General features: G+C 38.8%; 1 protein-coding gene across 2 annotated transcripts in view; it reads left to right on the top strand.

The window, feature by feature from the left end:
- LOC140726882 (heat shock protein 105 kDa-like) overlaps positions 1-15604 on the top strand; it is a 77039-nt gene that overhangs the window by 36202 nt on the left and 25233 nt on the right. For both annotated transcript variants that reach the window (XM_073043845.1, XM_073043844.1), the window contains exons 7-10: positions 8416-8660; positions 11435-11663; positions 12048-12154; positions 12316-12449. In XM_073043845.1, the coding sequence (XP_072899946.1) occupies positions 8416-8660; positions 11435-11663; positions 12048-12154; positions 12316-12449 (715 nt within the window). The remainder of the gene's footprint in view (positions 1-8415; positions 8661-11434; positions 11664-12047; positions 12155-12315; positions 12450-15604) is intronic.

Genomic DNA, 15604 nt, shown 5'->3' with positions numbered 1-15604 from the left:
ATTCCAAGTACTCACCACTCTGCTTTTTTTTTAAAAAAACTTACTCCTGACACCTCCTCTGTACTTACTCCCCAGCTCCTTAAACCTGTGCCCTTTTGTGATAGCCATTTCAGTCCTGGGAAAAAGCCTCTGACCATCCACATGATAGTTATTGACCCCTTCTTATTCCTAACTTCTACCCACAGAGACTCTGTAGACAATCCCTCCATGACTTCCTCCTTTTCTGTAGCCGTCACACTATCTCTGATCAACAGTGCCATGCCCCCAAGTCTTTTGCCTCCCTTCCTGTTGTCACGTACCCCGTGACCGGGTTACCGAACCAGCAGAAATGGAATAATACGTTGGAATCTGGTATTACTGTAACTAATAGTGCTTATTAGTAAACTAAGTAATACAGTACTCTAAAATGCAAATATATGAAACAGGTTAGCAATGATATATACAGGAGTGTGGAAATAGGAATCAAAACCAAGCTCTATCGAAGTCTGGGGGTAAATGAATAGTCTTAAGATGGTGCAGTGTTCAGTTCAGTTTAGGTCGAGGTAGTTGCTGTTGTACCATTGGGGGGGGAGAGAGAGAGCGAGAGGTGATGCATTTGCAGTCAAACCTTCCGTTGTCTTCCTGTCCTGCTGTGGTCACCGACTGTGACCATACCAGGTGCGACCATTCTTCTGTGGTAGGCTTGTCACCCATGCAAGGATGGACACACACACAAGCCCCCACCAGTCTGCCTTCACACTATGAACCTCTGATCGATTCCCCCGAATCGATCCTCCAAACCCCCACCTTCCTGTGGGTGCACAACGCTCTTTCAGTGCCCCATGGTGTGTCTGCTTGTGTCTCAGCAGACCTGCTTTTTATCTCCCCTGGCGGGGTACCAGCCATCCAGCAGCTGTCCATCACCTGGTACCGCCTTGCTGTCTCAGCATGAATCCACACGAGCAGGCAAAGAAAGTGTCCTTGAAGCAAAGTAAACAATTAGCGAAGAAGCCATAATACTAAATCATATATCTCCCTCTCCCTCTTCCTCCACAAACAGTGTCCAAAAGCCAGTCGCATTCTCCCGACATTTTAAAGTGGTTGTCCACAGAAAAAATGAACCCTAGGGGTACCTAACACTGTCCTTTCTGAAACATCTAAAGCCTGGCACTCCAAGTAACCACTCCTGCCCGAGTCAGCCAAGTCTCTGTAATGGCCACAATAGCTCCAAGTATTGATCCACACTCTAAGCTCATCCACTTTGTTCATCATACCCCTTGCATTAAAATACAAATAACTCAAACCATCGGTCTGACTGCATCCCTTCTCTATCTCCTGCCTATCCTCCCTCTTGCACTGTCTCCAAGCTTTCTCTATTTGTGAGCTAACCGCCTTTTCCTCAGTCTCTTCAGTTGTGAATAAAGTGGAATTTGACACTGCAATCATCCACTCCAAATGTTATGATCATTTATGAACAGTTGAAGGTGGATAGATTTCAGGATATAATCCTGAGCAGCTATAAAATGTCCTTGGGTCTAAATGGTTGGCTTCAATCTCATTATCCTATGCATTTCGGTACAACTCTAGGTTTTCTTTAATTTACATTAACTTTGTTTTATTTAAAAGCTTTTTATTTACACAAGCTTTTTTATTATTCATTTTTGGTATCTGGGTCTTGTAGAAAAGCAAGGTCCAGATTATTGCTTTTGGGAAGTTGATCTCTTGAACTATTGCAATCCTTTAATCACAGTGTTGCTGAGTAGGGGTTTTGGGATGTCAACCAAGTGACAGAGGGGCCATGGATATTTTTTTCATGGTGATAGAGATCATAAGTGTGTCTGTAGTCAGATTAGCTTGGCTAAGTAATTGCACTGTATTTTGTAGTTGATAATACATTATAGCCAGTTTTGTACTTATGGTGTGAATAGTTAGGGTGGTTGATGACATACAAATCAAACAGGCTGATTTTTAAAAAAAATCTAGATGGCACTGAGCCCCATAAGTTTTGGCACTGTATTCATCAAGGCAATGGAGAGTATGCTGTGTTGCTTATTATGTTCCTTGTAAATGGTGGAAAGACACTTGAATTAGAATATCCATCCAATAACCTGTACTTGTCCATTTTAGTTTCTAACCTGTTGTGATTCACCAAAGTATTTGTGAGGAGCCTGATTAATGACAATATCAATTTAATGTTGACAGTAGGTAATTAACTTCTTGTTAGCGATGGTCACTATCTGGCAGATTTTGCTCTGTTGGTAAAAAATGAAATCAAATCCTTAGAGGTGAAATAGGATTGTCAAATCCTTTTGGATTAAGTTAAGAATCTGCAAGTGTAAAAAGACCCTGATGGGATTTGTATACAGGCTTCTGAAAAGTAGCCACTGTTCGGAAAGCATGTAAAAAGTGCAAAATTGCAATATTCATAGGGAATTTAGAGCAGTTTGTGGTTGAACTTACTAGGCAATGGCAATTCTGGATTGGGTGTTGTGTGGTGATGCAGATTTGATTAGGGAGCTTAAAGTAAAGGAACCCTTAGGAGACAGTGATCATAATATGATATAATTTACCTGGCAGTTTGAGGGAAAAACTGATGTAAAAGCAGATTTGTTGGTATTACAGTGAAGTAAAGGGATTTACAGAGGCATGAGAGAGAAGCTAGCAAAAGTCAGTTGGAAGAGATGATGGCTGAAGAGCAATTTGGAAGGTACAGGAAAGATGCATCCCAAAGATGAAGTATTCTAAAGGGAGAATGACTGAATAAAGAATTCAAAGACAGCATAAAAGCAAAAGAGAGTGCAGTATGTGCGGTTGGGAGACTGTAGGTCTGACACGGTGGTCAGCAGCACAGGAGCGCCGCAGGGGACCGTGCTCTCTCCGGTCCTGTTCACCCTGTACACATCAGACTTCCAATATAACTCAGAGTCCTGCCACGTGCAGAAGTTCGCTGATGACACGGCCATAGTGGAGTGTGTCAGGAATGGACAGGAGGAAGAGTATAGGAAACTGATACAGGACTTTGTGATATGGTGCAACTCAAACTACCTGCGTCTCAATATCACCAAGACCAAGGAGATGGTGGTGGACTTTAGGAGATCTAGGCCTCATATGGAGCCAGTGATCATTAATGGAGAATGTGTGGAGCAGGTTAAGACCTACAAGTATCTGGGAGTACAGTTAGACGAGAAGCTAGACTGGACTGCCAACACAGATGCCTTGTGCAGGAAGGCACAGAGTCGACTGTACTTCCTAAGAAGGTTGGCGTCATTCAATGTTTGTAGTGAGATGCTGAAGATGTTCTATAGGTCAGTTGTGGAGAGCGCCCTCTTCTTTGTGGTGGCGTGTTGGGGAGGCAGCATTAAGAAGAGGGACGCCTCACGTCTTAATAAGCTGGTAAGGAAGGTGGGCTCTGTCGTGGGCAAAGTACTGGAGAGTATAACATCGGTAGCAGAGCGAAGGGCGCTGAGTAGGCTACGGTCAATTATGGAAAACCCTGAACATCCTCTACATAGCACCATCCAGAGACAGAGAAGCAGTTTCAGCGACAGGTTGCTATCGATGCAGTGCTCCTCAGACAGGATGAAGAGATCAATACTCCCCAATGCCATTCGGCTTTACAATTCAACCGCCAGGAGTAAGATATGTTAAAGTGCCGGGGTTAGGACTCAATGTATTTAAGTAAACTACTTAAGAACTTTTTAAAAGCTATTATTAATGCTTTTTGAGAGGGTGATTTTAGATGCACATCATATTTTTACTGAGTTAAGTATTGTATGTAATTAGTTTTGCTACAATAAGTGTATGGGACATTGGAAAAAATGTTGAATTTCCCCATGGGGATGAATAAAGTATCTATCTATCTATCTATAATATAGCAAAAAAATAGAGGGAAGTTGGAGGACTGGGAAGCTTTTTAAAAAAAATCAGCAAAAGAAGGCAACCAAAAAAAGCCATGGAAGAAAAAAGATTAACTATAAAGCCAAGCCAGCCAATAATATGAGGACACAAAAAATCTTTTCAGATATTAAGAGTAAAAGGTGAAAGTGGAAATTGGACCACTAGAAAATGATACTGGTGAGGTAATAGCGGGGGACAAAGAAATGGTGGTTGGATTTGATAAGTGTATTGTATCAGTTTCATTTTACTAGTAGAATGTCAGAAATGTGAGAGTGTCAGGAGGTAGAAGTAAATGTTGTTGCGATTGTTAAGGAGGTGCTTGGGCAGATGTAAAGTCTAAAGGTAGATAAGTCAGAAGATGGGCCGGATGGACTACGCCCAGGGTTCTGAAAGAGGTAGCTGAAGAGATTGTGGAGGCATTAGTAATGATCTTTCAAGAACTACTAGTTTCTGGAATGGTTTTGGAGGACCAGAAAATTGCATATGTCACCACACTCTTTAAAAAGGGAGGAAGGCAGAAGAAAGTAAGTTATAGGTCAGTTAGTCTGACTTCAGTAGTTGGAAAGATATTGGAGTGTATTATTAAGTATGAGTTTTTGGGGTACTTGGAGGCACATGACAAAATAGGCCAAAATCAGCATGGTTTCCTGAGGGGAGATCTTGCTTGACTAATCTGTTTGAATTCTTTGCTTTGTCTATTCTACCTGTTTTTCCTTGGTCAGTGGAGATTGTGTACTTGGATTTTCGGAAGGCCTTTGACAAGGTGCCACGTATGAAGCTGTTTTAGAAAGTTAAGAGACCATGGTATTATAGGAAAAATACTAGCATGAATACAAAATTATCTGACTGAGAGGAAGCAAAGAGTGGGAATAAAAGGGGCCCTGTCTGGTTAGCTTCTGGTGACTGGTGGTGTTCCACAGGGGTCAGTGTGGGGACCACTTCTTTATATGTTATATGTCAATGACTTGGATGATGGAATTGATGGTTTTGTTGCTGCGTGTTTGGATGATATGAAGGTGAATGGAGAGGTAGGTAGTGTTGAAGCAGGGTGATTAAGAAGACACAGTGTATATGTGCTTTTGTTAAGTGGGCCATAAAATACTAGAGAAGGAAGGTTGTGCTATTGCTAAATCAATTGTTGGGTTTCAACAGAGTACTGCACCAATTTTGTTCACCACCTACTGCCAGGGGTAGAGAGGAGATTCACTAGGATATTGCCTTGGAGGACTTGCATTACCTAGGATGTTTACTTTGGGGAAGGCTTGGGGAATCTGAGTTGAGGATTATAGACAGTGAGAAATATCCCCACGGCAGGGTTCTCCACAATCAGATGATAATGGGGTTAAGTGCTGGGAGATTTCAAATTGACATATTGAAGTTTTTGTTTCATTCAAAAAATAGTTGAAATCGGGAATGTACTGCCTGAATGGAGAGACAAGTAATCGCATGACATTTAGGAAGTAATTGGAGGAAAACATGAAACACTACAGCAAGAATATATGTTTTGATATTCGGGGTAGAATTGGGTCTATATCAGGTGAGCTTGCAGCTTTCCAGTGTTGCTGATGGTTTACAGCACCTCATGAATAGCCAGTTTTGAACTGTTGAACCTATCACATTTAGCATGTTTGTTGTACTGCACAACATAATGTCCTTTTTGTAAAGGTGAAATCTTGACTGCGCAAGGACTACAATCAAAACTTTTACAAATCCTACATTTGTCACAGGTAAACTAGTGAAGAAAAGTTCCAGAGCAATAGACAAAATGATGGAGGAAAACAGCAGATCACTTTACTCCCCTTCAGTCTGAATACCTTCAAAGTTCCAATTGGTTTATCCCTCACATTGGTTTATTCATTACCTACCACAGACCCAGACTGGCAGCTGTGTCATCCAGGATTTGGCCAGGGATGATAATATGTAGCTACCTTTATGATCGACAATTGAAGTCTCTACCAGGAGCGCATTTTCTGATGTGGTTAACGTCACTGTTTCTTTCAAATATTGCTTAACATGGGGGAGCACTGCTTTATCAGCTGAGGGAGCATAGTAGGTGGTCATCAGGAGGAGTTTCCTTGCCCATGTTTGACCTAATGCCATGAGACTTCATAGGTCTGAAGTAAAATAGGATTAACCCCTCATGCTTGTATAACAGTGCTGCCATCTCTGGTGGGTGGGTCCTGCAAGTGGGACCTAAGATAACCCAGGATTGTAATTGAAGGAGTTCGGCATATTACCTGCAAGGAATGATTCATTGCTTACAACTATTTTAGGTTGTTGCTTGACTGTTTTAGACATAAGTCCGCCGATGTTTTTGAAGAAGACATTACAAAGTTGACTAGGCTGGCACCAACTTTGCAGCAGGCATTTGAAGTAGTTCTCATTTCACCTGGATTTGCTTCTTTGTCCATGTTTAAGCCAAAGTTGTAATGATGATTTGTTCAATTATGTATTTTCTTCCCAAATCCCTTAGTTCCTATGTCATTTGAATTCCTATTTCCTATGTAATGACTATCTTACAAACATGTAATATTCCATTTACCTACATTGAAATATTTGCTATTGGTACACCCACTGGGCAAATTCTTGCCTAAATTATTTTTGGTATTTACTATCACGTTGAACGTTTGGAGATGACTGCAGTGAACTATTATTTGGATGATAAAATTAATGGCTTTGTGGGCCAAGTTTGCAGACAATACAGAGATAGGTAGAGGGCCAGGTAGCGTTGAGGAAGTAGGGAGTCTACAGAAGGACTTGGACAGATTAGGAGAATGGCAAAATGGCTGATGGAATGTAGTATAGGGAAGTGTACGGTCATCAACCTTGGTAAAAGAAATAAAGGCGTAAACTATTTTCTAAATGGAGATAAAATTCAGAAATCAGAGATGCAAAGAGATTTAGGAGTCCTCATACAGGATTCACTAAAAGGTAACTTACAGGTTAAGTCAATAGTAAGGAAGGCAAATACAATGTTAGCACTCATTTTGGGAGGACTACAATATGAAATGATATAATGCTAAGGCTTTGTAAGGCATTGATTGGACCGCACTTGGAGTGTTGTGAACAGTTTTAGGCCCTATATGTAAGAGAATGTGCTGACAATGGAGAAGTTCCAGAAGAGGCTTCTGAGAATTATCCCAGGACTGAAAGGGTTAAGGTATGAGGAGCATTTGCTGTCTCTGGTCCTGTACTCACTGGAGTTTAAAAGAATGAGTGGGGATTTCATTGAAATGTATCGAATATTGAAAGGCATAGGATAAGGTAGGAGAATGAGATTGAGAGGAATAATAAATCAATTATGATTGAATGGTGAAAGAGGCTTGATTGTCTTGTGGTCTTACCGTTTTTGGTTCATTAATTGCAATCACTCGTCCCATTACTGATGTTCATGGGGGTGCCCCCAGTTTCTCCATTTTGAATAACTCTTCTTTCCCTTAAATCCATTTCCTGTCTTTCTATCCATTCAGCTACACCAGAGAAATAATTTTCACATCAAATTTGAAATTCCCTGCCTTACAAGCTGCTACTTTAGATCCCACTGTTGCCTCTTTATTTTCTAAATATGCTAGTCCTGATTTTGTGTGTGGGCATGCCTCACCAATTCGTGTTAGGTCTGGTTCTTCAATGGCTTACTGTTTAAAGTGCTTTCTTTTGTAAGTCACAGTGTATATCTCTTGCAGGTATTTTAACAGGAGTCCCTCTGTATTTTCATCTTTTTACACTCATTTTCCCTTTTTTGTATTTTCTCAGCACTTGTTCCTTAACTGGGTCCTACATTTTCTTTCTCAATTGATTTTGGAACATTTTAGTGCCACTGATCCCCTGTGTCATACTACTACTGCTAGTGCCCACTTTTTTAAAAAAACTTTCCCTCACTAGCCTTTTACAGTTGCTGTTTCTCTTCTGATCATATAGCTCAGTAAAATTTGAATATACTTTAACTTGATTCAGTGATTAAGTATTGCACTTTAATTTGGTTTCAAACTCCTGATGCTCAGTCAAACGTCTTTTGTACATAGCAACATAACTTGTCCTAAAATGAAGAGTATTGTTACACTTATCTATACATCCCAAATTTTTGACAGTTCATCTTCTGTTAAGTGTAATTAGCTGAGGTAATAGAGCAAACTTGATTTTATTAACTAGAAGTGCAGTGTATTAGTGAAAAAGTTCAAACAATATTCTGGTATGCCTGACATTTTGAAACCTTTGACTTGTAAAGACAGTAATGGGGAAAGATGTTGCTCAGAAAATGCAGTATTATAAATCCAAGAGGACCAATAAATGCTTTATTAATTTATAGTTCTCATGAGTTCCATCTTCATTGAAGCTATTTCTAAGATTCTGTGCTATATTATAAGTCCCTTCAAGTGCTTGGAATTCCATAGATCCTATATAACTTTGGAAAAAAAATAGAGTGAACTTAATTTTGCAAAATTGCCTTTATTAAGTTCTTGTGAAACCAATGTAACACTTATTCCTGGATTTCTTTCTTTTAATTTTAAGAAATGCATCAAATGTGTCTTTTCCACACAGGTTCTTGCTACAGCCTTCGACCCATATTTGGGAGGCCAAGACTTTGATGAAGTATTGGTGAAGTATTTTTGTGCAGAGTTTAAAACCAAGTACAAATTGGATGTAAAGTCTAATATCCGGGCTTTGTTGAGACTCTATCAAGAATGTGAAAAACTAAAGAAACTCATGAGCGCTAATTCCATGGATACTCCTTTAAATATTGAATGCTTCATGAATGATATAGATGTAGCTGGAAAGATGAATCGGTAAAGTACTGAAAAAACTAACAAAGCTGCATTTCATTACAGATGTGACAAATAATTTACTGACTTACAAATGTGGTAATGTCTTGGTATATTGTATAGAAGAACAGGAATAGGCCACGAGACCCATTCAGACCACTCAGACATTCCATAAGATACAGGAGCAGAAGTAGGCCATTCGACCCATCAAGTCTGTTCCACCATTCAGTCATGGGCTGATCCATTCTTCCAGTCATCCCCACTCCCTGCCTTCTCCCCATACCCTTTGATGCCCTGGCTAGTTAAGAACCTATCTATCTCTGTCTTAAATGCACCCAATGACTTGGCCTCCACAGCCACTCATGGCAACAGATTCCTCAGATTTACAACTCTAACTAAAGTAATTTCTCCACATCTCTGTTCTAAAAGGATGTCATTTAATCCTGAAGTCGTGCCCTCTTGTCCTAGAATCCTCTACCATGGGAAATAACTTTGCATATCTAATCTGTTCAGGCCTTTTAACATCCAGAATGTTTCTAGGAGATCCCCTCTCGTTCCCTTGAACTGCAGGGAATACATCCCAAGAGCTGCTAGACGTTCCTCATACGGTAACCCTTTCATTCTTGGAATCATTCTCCTGAATCTTCTCTGAACCCTCTCCAATGTCAGTATATCCTTTCTAAAATAAGGAGCCCAAAACTGCACACAATACCCGAAGTGTAGTCTCACAAGTGCCTTATAGAGCTTCAACATCACAGCCCTGCTCTTATATTCTGTACCTCTAGAAATGAATGCCAACATTGCATTCGCCTTCTTCACCACCGACTCAACCTGGAGGTTAACCTCTAGGATACCCTGTACAAGGACTGCCTTTGCATCTCTGCATTTTGAGTTCTCTCCCCACCTAAATAATAGTCTGCCCATTTATTTCTTCCACCAAAGTGCATGACCATACACTTTCCAACATTGTATTTCATTTGCCACTTCTTTGTCCATTCCCCTAAACTACCTAAGTCTCTCTGCAGACTCTCTGTCTCCTCAACACTACCTGCTCCTGTACCTATCTTTGTATCATTGGCAAATTTAGCCACAAATCCATTAATTCCAATAGTCCAAATCATTGACATACATCATAAAAAGCAGTGGTCCCAACACCAATCACTGTGGAACTCCACTGGTAACCGGCAATCAGCCAGAATAGGATCCCTTTATTCCCACTATCTGTTTTCTGCCAGTTAGCCAATCTCCACGCATGCTAGTAGCTCCCCTGTAATTCCATGGGCTCTTATGTTGTTAAGCAGCCTCATGTGCAGCACCTTGTCAAAGGCCTTCTGAAAATCCAAGTACAGCACATCTATTGCATCTCCTTTGTCTACCCTGCTTGTAATTTCTTCAAAAGCTTGTAGTAGGTTCGTCAGGCAGGATTTTTCTTTCAGGAAACCATGCTGGCTTTGACCTATCTTGTCATGTGCCTCCAGGTATTCCGTAATCTCATCCCTAACAGTCAATTCCAACAACTTCCCAACCACTGATGTCACGCTAACATGTCTATAGTTTCCTTTCTGCTGCTTTCCACCCTTCTTAAATAGCGGAGTAACTTTTGCATTTTTCCAGACATCCGGTACAATGCCAGAATCTATTGATTCTTAAAAGATCATTGTTAATGCCTCTGCAATCTCTCCAGCTACTTCCTAGAACCCGAGGGTACATTCCATCAGGTCCAGGAGATTTATCCACCCTCAGACCATTAAGCTTTCTGAGCACCTTCTCGGTCGTAATTTTCTTTACACATACTTCACTCCCCTGACACTCTTGAATGTCCAATGTACTGCAGGCATCTTCCACTGTGAAAACTGATGTAAAATATGCATTCAGTTCCTCTGCCATCTCTGTGTCACTCATTACAATATCTCCAGCGTCACTTTCTACTTGTCCTACGTATATGTACACTCAACTCTACATTCAGAGAAAATTATGGTAGATCATCTAGCTCAAGCCACCTGATTGCAGTCATTCCCTAAAACCATTGAATCGCCTTTCACCATAACCTTTAGAGCTGTATATATTCATTAATGTTCAATCTGTAACGTCTAACTCTGTTTCTTAATGTTCAGCTAGAAGAAGTAATATGAAAGTTAACAATTTCAATCTCTTTTAATCCAGTCTATTCCAGTCACAATATACCTCATTCTTCTAAATTAATAAACAAAACCCTTTATAGTTGAGCATTACTTTGCGCAAGAACCCCCAATACTTCCACAAGAAGAAAATTATTGAGTATTTTAGACTGTCCTCAAGACAAATACAACTTTCCTTGTGTTTGGAGCCTACATTTTTGCAGAAATTTGCTTGTCAGCCTACCACTTCCGTGCCTGTCTTTTTACCCAGGTACGCTAGTCCCATTTATCAACATTAGTTGTGTATAATTCTATGCATTGCCAATTTGATTGGCTGTCTAAATGTCTCAGAAACGATGCGTTGAAAGATTGCATATTGTTGTAAGAATAGTAGGGTAGTATCGGTGAAAGATTTTAACTTCCCTAGTATCGACTAGACCAGCTATAGAGCAAAGGGATTGGATGGGATGGAATTTGTTAAATATATCCATGAAAATAGTCGCACACGAGTAAAAAGGAGTAATGAGGGAGTAAAAATCTTTGCGTTATGACTCCATCGCAATGTAGGGACGTGAATTTAACAGTCTAATAGCTTGTAGAAAGAAGCTATCCCAGAGCCTGTTGATCCTGGCTTGATTTGTATAAATTGATGAACCACATGTCAAATCTATATTCCACCAGAGCTCACTTTGAGGAATTATGTGCAAGCCTGCTACAAAGAGTAGAGACAACTCTTGAATCACTTATGGATCAAACACAGCTGAAACCTGCAGATGTCAGTACAGTTGAAATAATTGGTGGTTCCACACGTATACCAGCAGTTAAAGAAAGGATAGCAAAATTCTTTGGGAAGGTTACCAGCACCAGACTCAACGCAGATGAGGCCGTTGCCAGAGGTTGTGCCTTACAGGTAATAGTCTGTTAGAATGCTTGTGTTTACTTCTGGCTAGTTCTGCAGACTACTGGGAATTTCAAGCTCCCATCAAATTATTCTAGAATCTAGAAAGTTTGCAGATGTATTAGCTATACAAGTAAGACTATCTTTGGAAGTAATTTTTAAATATATGAACTTAATGATTAATATTTTGCTGGTACATAGGCCAATTAAATATAATTTAAAACAAGGATTGTTAATATACTATTGAGCTATTACAGACAGGATGGGAAAATAGTTTGTCTAATATTTACTTGTCTGTATAATTTTTTTCTTAGATTCATCTGCAGTGTGTTTTGAAATTAATGTTAATTCAGTTCATGTAAAAATCCAGATGTATAACTTGATATCTTTTTTCAGTGTGCAATACTTTCTCCTGCTTTCAAAGTGCGTGAATTCTCCATTACTGATGTAATGCCATTCCCAATTTCTCTGAGCTGGAATACAGAAACTGGTGGAGTAGGAGGGTAAGAGAAACTACTCAAGTGGGTTATTGTTAATTTGCTATTATTTTCCATAAATTCCTTCAAAACAAAACCATAAAAATACATCACTGTGAATCATTAAATAGCTTTTGACTTTTAAATAACATTTGCTGAGTTGAAATTCTTTCATTTTTATTTATTAGGATTTGTGAAGTTTATCCCAAAAACCATGCTGTCCCCTTTTCAAAGCTACTCACCTTTTACAGAAAACATCCATTTGAATTAGAAGCATTTTACAGCAATCCAAACTCACTTCCTTACACAGAGCCAAGAATAGGTAAGTATTTTTCTGTGCTAAAGGTATTTTAGTCTGAAGTTTTTACTAACTTGACTGAGATAATTATTCTGATTGAAATCTGTGGGTCTTTGAAGCCTGAAAGACTTCCTTCTCCCTAAGTGAGGAGGCTGAGACAAAATCTTGTACCTGTACTGCACATTGACAGATATGAGCTAACCTGGCACAGTTGATAATAAAACAGTACTCTTCTGGTTTGCTGATCACCTCTGATTTGAATTCACAGCAGCATAACTAAACCATTACCTACAACAAGGTTGATTCCATTAGAGATAATCTTGCCCAAACTGTCTAACTAAAGTTAGCAACCCTTATCATACCTGGGTTTCTACTTGATTCCAGTATCAAAGTAACTTAATGGTTATGGTTGTTTGAATTCCTTTCCATCCCACTTCTACTGAAAGGGAATAATGGATAGGACTAAAGTTTTTGGGCAGTAGTATCACTTAATGTCAAGTTTTTTTTTTCACTTCTAATGTGTGCCTAGGATGCACTCGTAATGTTACAACTATCTGCTATAATAAAAATTTTTGGTATGGGTACGTAGCTGAATGCCTTGACTGAAAGCCCACTTAGACTGAATACCACCTACCTTTTGTAAACTTGAGCAAACCTATCAAGTGTCATTTAAACCATTAAAAGTGTTTAAAGGAAAAATGTATATTTTCAAATTTGTTACCAAATTGTTCTAAGAATGCATGTGGCCTGCCATTATAGTTTGTGCATCATAATCTTGCTGCAATCTTGGTCAAGTTGCAACCAATATTGCTACAATATTAACATCTACCCAGTTGTAGAAATGTAGCTGTAGTGTTCTCGCACAGGTGTAAAAGAACTCTGAACTAAACACCAAGCATAAACCAGTCAATGAGGCGGTCCCAGTAAGATTAATCGTTTACTGTTCACTCTTCCACATTAACGTATGGTGAAAACTGTTGATAAAACAATACAAAATATATACAGTATTTGTTTCCTTCTTGACATCACATTTACATCATAAATACTTGTAAAAATAAAACTACAACAACTATATTACATTAAAGTGCAACATACAGTCAGAATCTACCTACGCCATCGACTGGCTTTAAATACACTTCAACACAAACTATCCGCAACTCTCTAAATAACAAAAAACATAAACTTTATCAACCGTCATTACTTTTAACAGAATCAGCGTTAACATTTTTAATTCAACATATCGATTATCTCATGAACTTACGGCGTTGCTTCACTAATGTTTCTAGTGCGTAGAAAGAAAACTTCTCTCGTGCTGATCCTGCACACATAAGCCCCCTCCTTCCCGTTTCTCCAAACCGGTATTTTCCCACAAGACGCGGCGAAACCGGGTGTGACGTCATCGAATGCCGTGATATATCACAGACAACGAATTTACTTTAAACAACCTTAACTTTAACTAGAAAACGATAACAAACGAATTACTAAAGCGAAAATATAATAAACTAAACAAATGCCTTGAAGGCAACACAGTAGCTGTTATGAAGTATCTACGAATGAAGGATCTATTCTAATCTAGCTAGCCATTTTCACAATTTTCTTCATTGGCAGTCATGAAATATCAAAATACGCTTAACCATTGGCTTGGGTTAGGACCATTCAGCTCCACATGACATTACAAATACGGTACAAAGTAATACATATAAAATGCTAAAGGAACTAGTAGGCCAAGTAGCATATATGGAAAAGAGTAAACGATCGATATTTCGGGACAAGACCCTTCATGAGTCTTGATGAAAGGTCTCGGCCCAAAACATCGACTGTTTACGCTGCGTGGTCTGCTGAGTTCCTCCAACATTTTGTGTGTATTACTTTGATTTCCAGCATCTGCAGATTTTCTCTTGTTTGTGAAATGTGGTACAAATATAGACAGAAGAGGATGGCTATGCTTCTGAAAGAGAAAATGCAGCAAATGCTCTTGATATTGATTCTTGGGATAGTGGTTTTATTGTGTTGGAAGAAGTTAAGCAGACTGAACTGAAATTTTAAAGAACAGGAGGTTAAATATTCATTGAAATTTACAGCATTAAGTGGCTTGACAGGATAGTTACACAGAAGGTGTTCCTCTGGTGAGTGTTTCTAGAACAACAGCCACACTATCAAAGTGATAAAATAAGATAAATGACCAGTCCTGTTCTTGAGACAAAGCAGGAACAAGGGGCTGAATGCAACTTGCCAAGATTAATTTGATAACACTGTGCAAATTGTGGTCATATTAATGGAGAGTTTATGCCATATTTATATGTATTATTATAAAATCATTTGACTTAACTCAGGCCCTGCTTATGAGATTGGTTATACCACCAGAATGAATTAATTACCTCAAGTTTATAATTGATATTTGGTTATACTTGATACCTGTATCTGGCTGGAAGCTCAAGAGTTTATTCACCCCAAGTTTATGTTAATTGCTTGTTTGTGGACCTTAAGATTACAAAATGTAAACTTTTTTATTATGTTTTGCATTTTTTAATGTTTAATTTACCAAAAAGCTCACCCCAAAGTAATTGAGATATTATTTTCTTTCAATAGAACAATTTTAATTACTTAATTCAGGTAACTGATCACAGTGAATTTTTTTTTCTGATTAATGCAATTCTTCTGTATTTATTAAAAATGCACTTGCTTAAAGTCAATGAATATTTCAGAACAAAATTTGAATTTCATTAATTTTTTTTTTAAATGGTCAATTTGCTCTGATGTGACCGAATATGTTGATGATATGAAAATCTGTCTGTATAGAAAATCATGTTGTTTGAGTAGAGGCTTGGAGGAACAATTTCAAAATAATCCAGATTTTTGCTTTGTTGGGAAGAAGTGCTGGTCAAAGTAACTAAAAACAATGTACAGTAAAATTCTGTTAATCCAGCAGTGTCAGATTTTGGTGCCAGATTAATGTTGTCATTAAATGTTACTATTCATACTGTAACACTATTGCAGAAGCATTAGCAGTGATCTTTTAAGTGCCAATCGATTTTTGGAATGATACTAGGGGACTGGAAAATTGAAAATGTCACTCCACTCTCTAAGAGGGGAGAGAGACAAAAGATCGGAAATTATAGGCCCGTGTTTGGCAAGGTGTCAGTCCATTATTAAGGATGAGGTATCGGGGTATTTGTATG

Source organism: Hemitrygon akajei, chromosome 4 (genome assembly GCF_048418815.1).
Source record: "Hemitrygon akajei chromosome 4, sHemAka1.3, whole genome shotgun sequence".
NCBI classification, from domain to species: Eukaryota; Metazoa; Chordata; class Chondrichthyes; order Myliobatiformes; family Dasyatidae; genus Hemitrygon; species Hemitrygon akajei.
The sequence above is the reverse complement of the archived record's forward strand: the minus strand, read 5'-3'. Positions and strand labels throughout refer to the sequence as shown.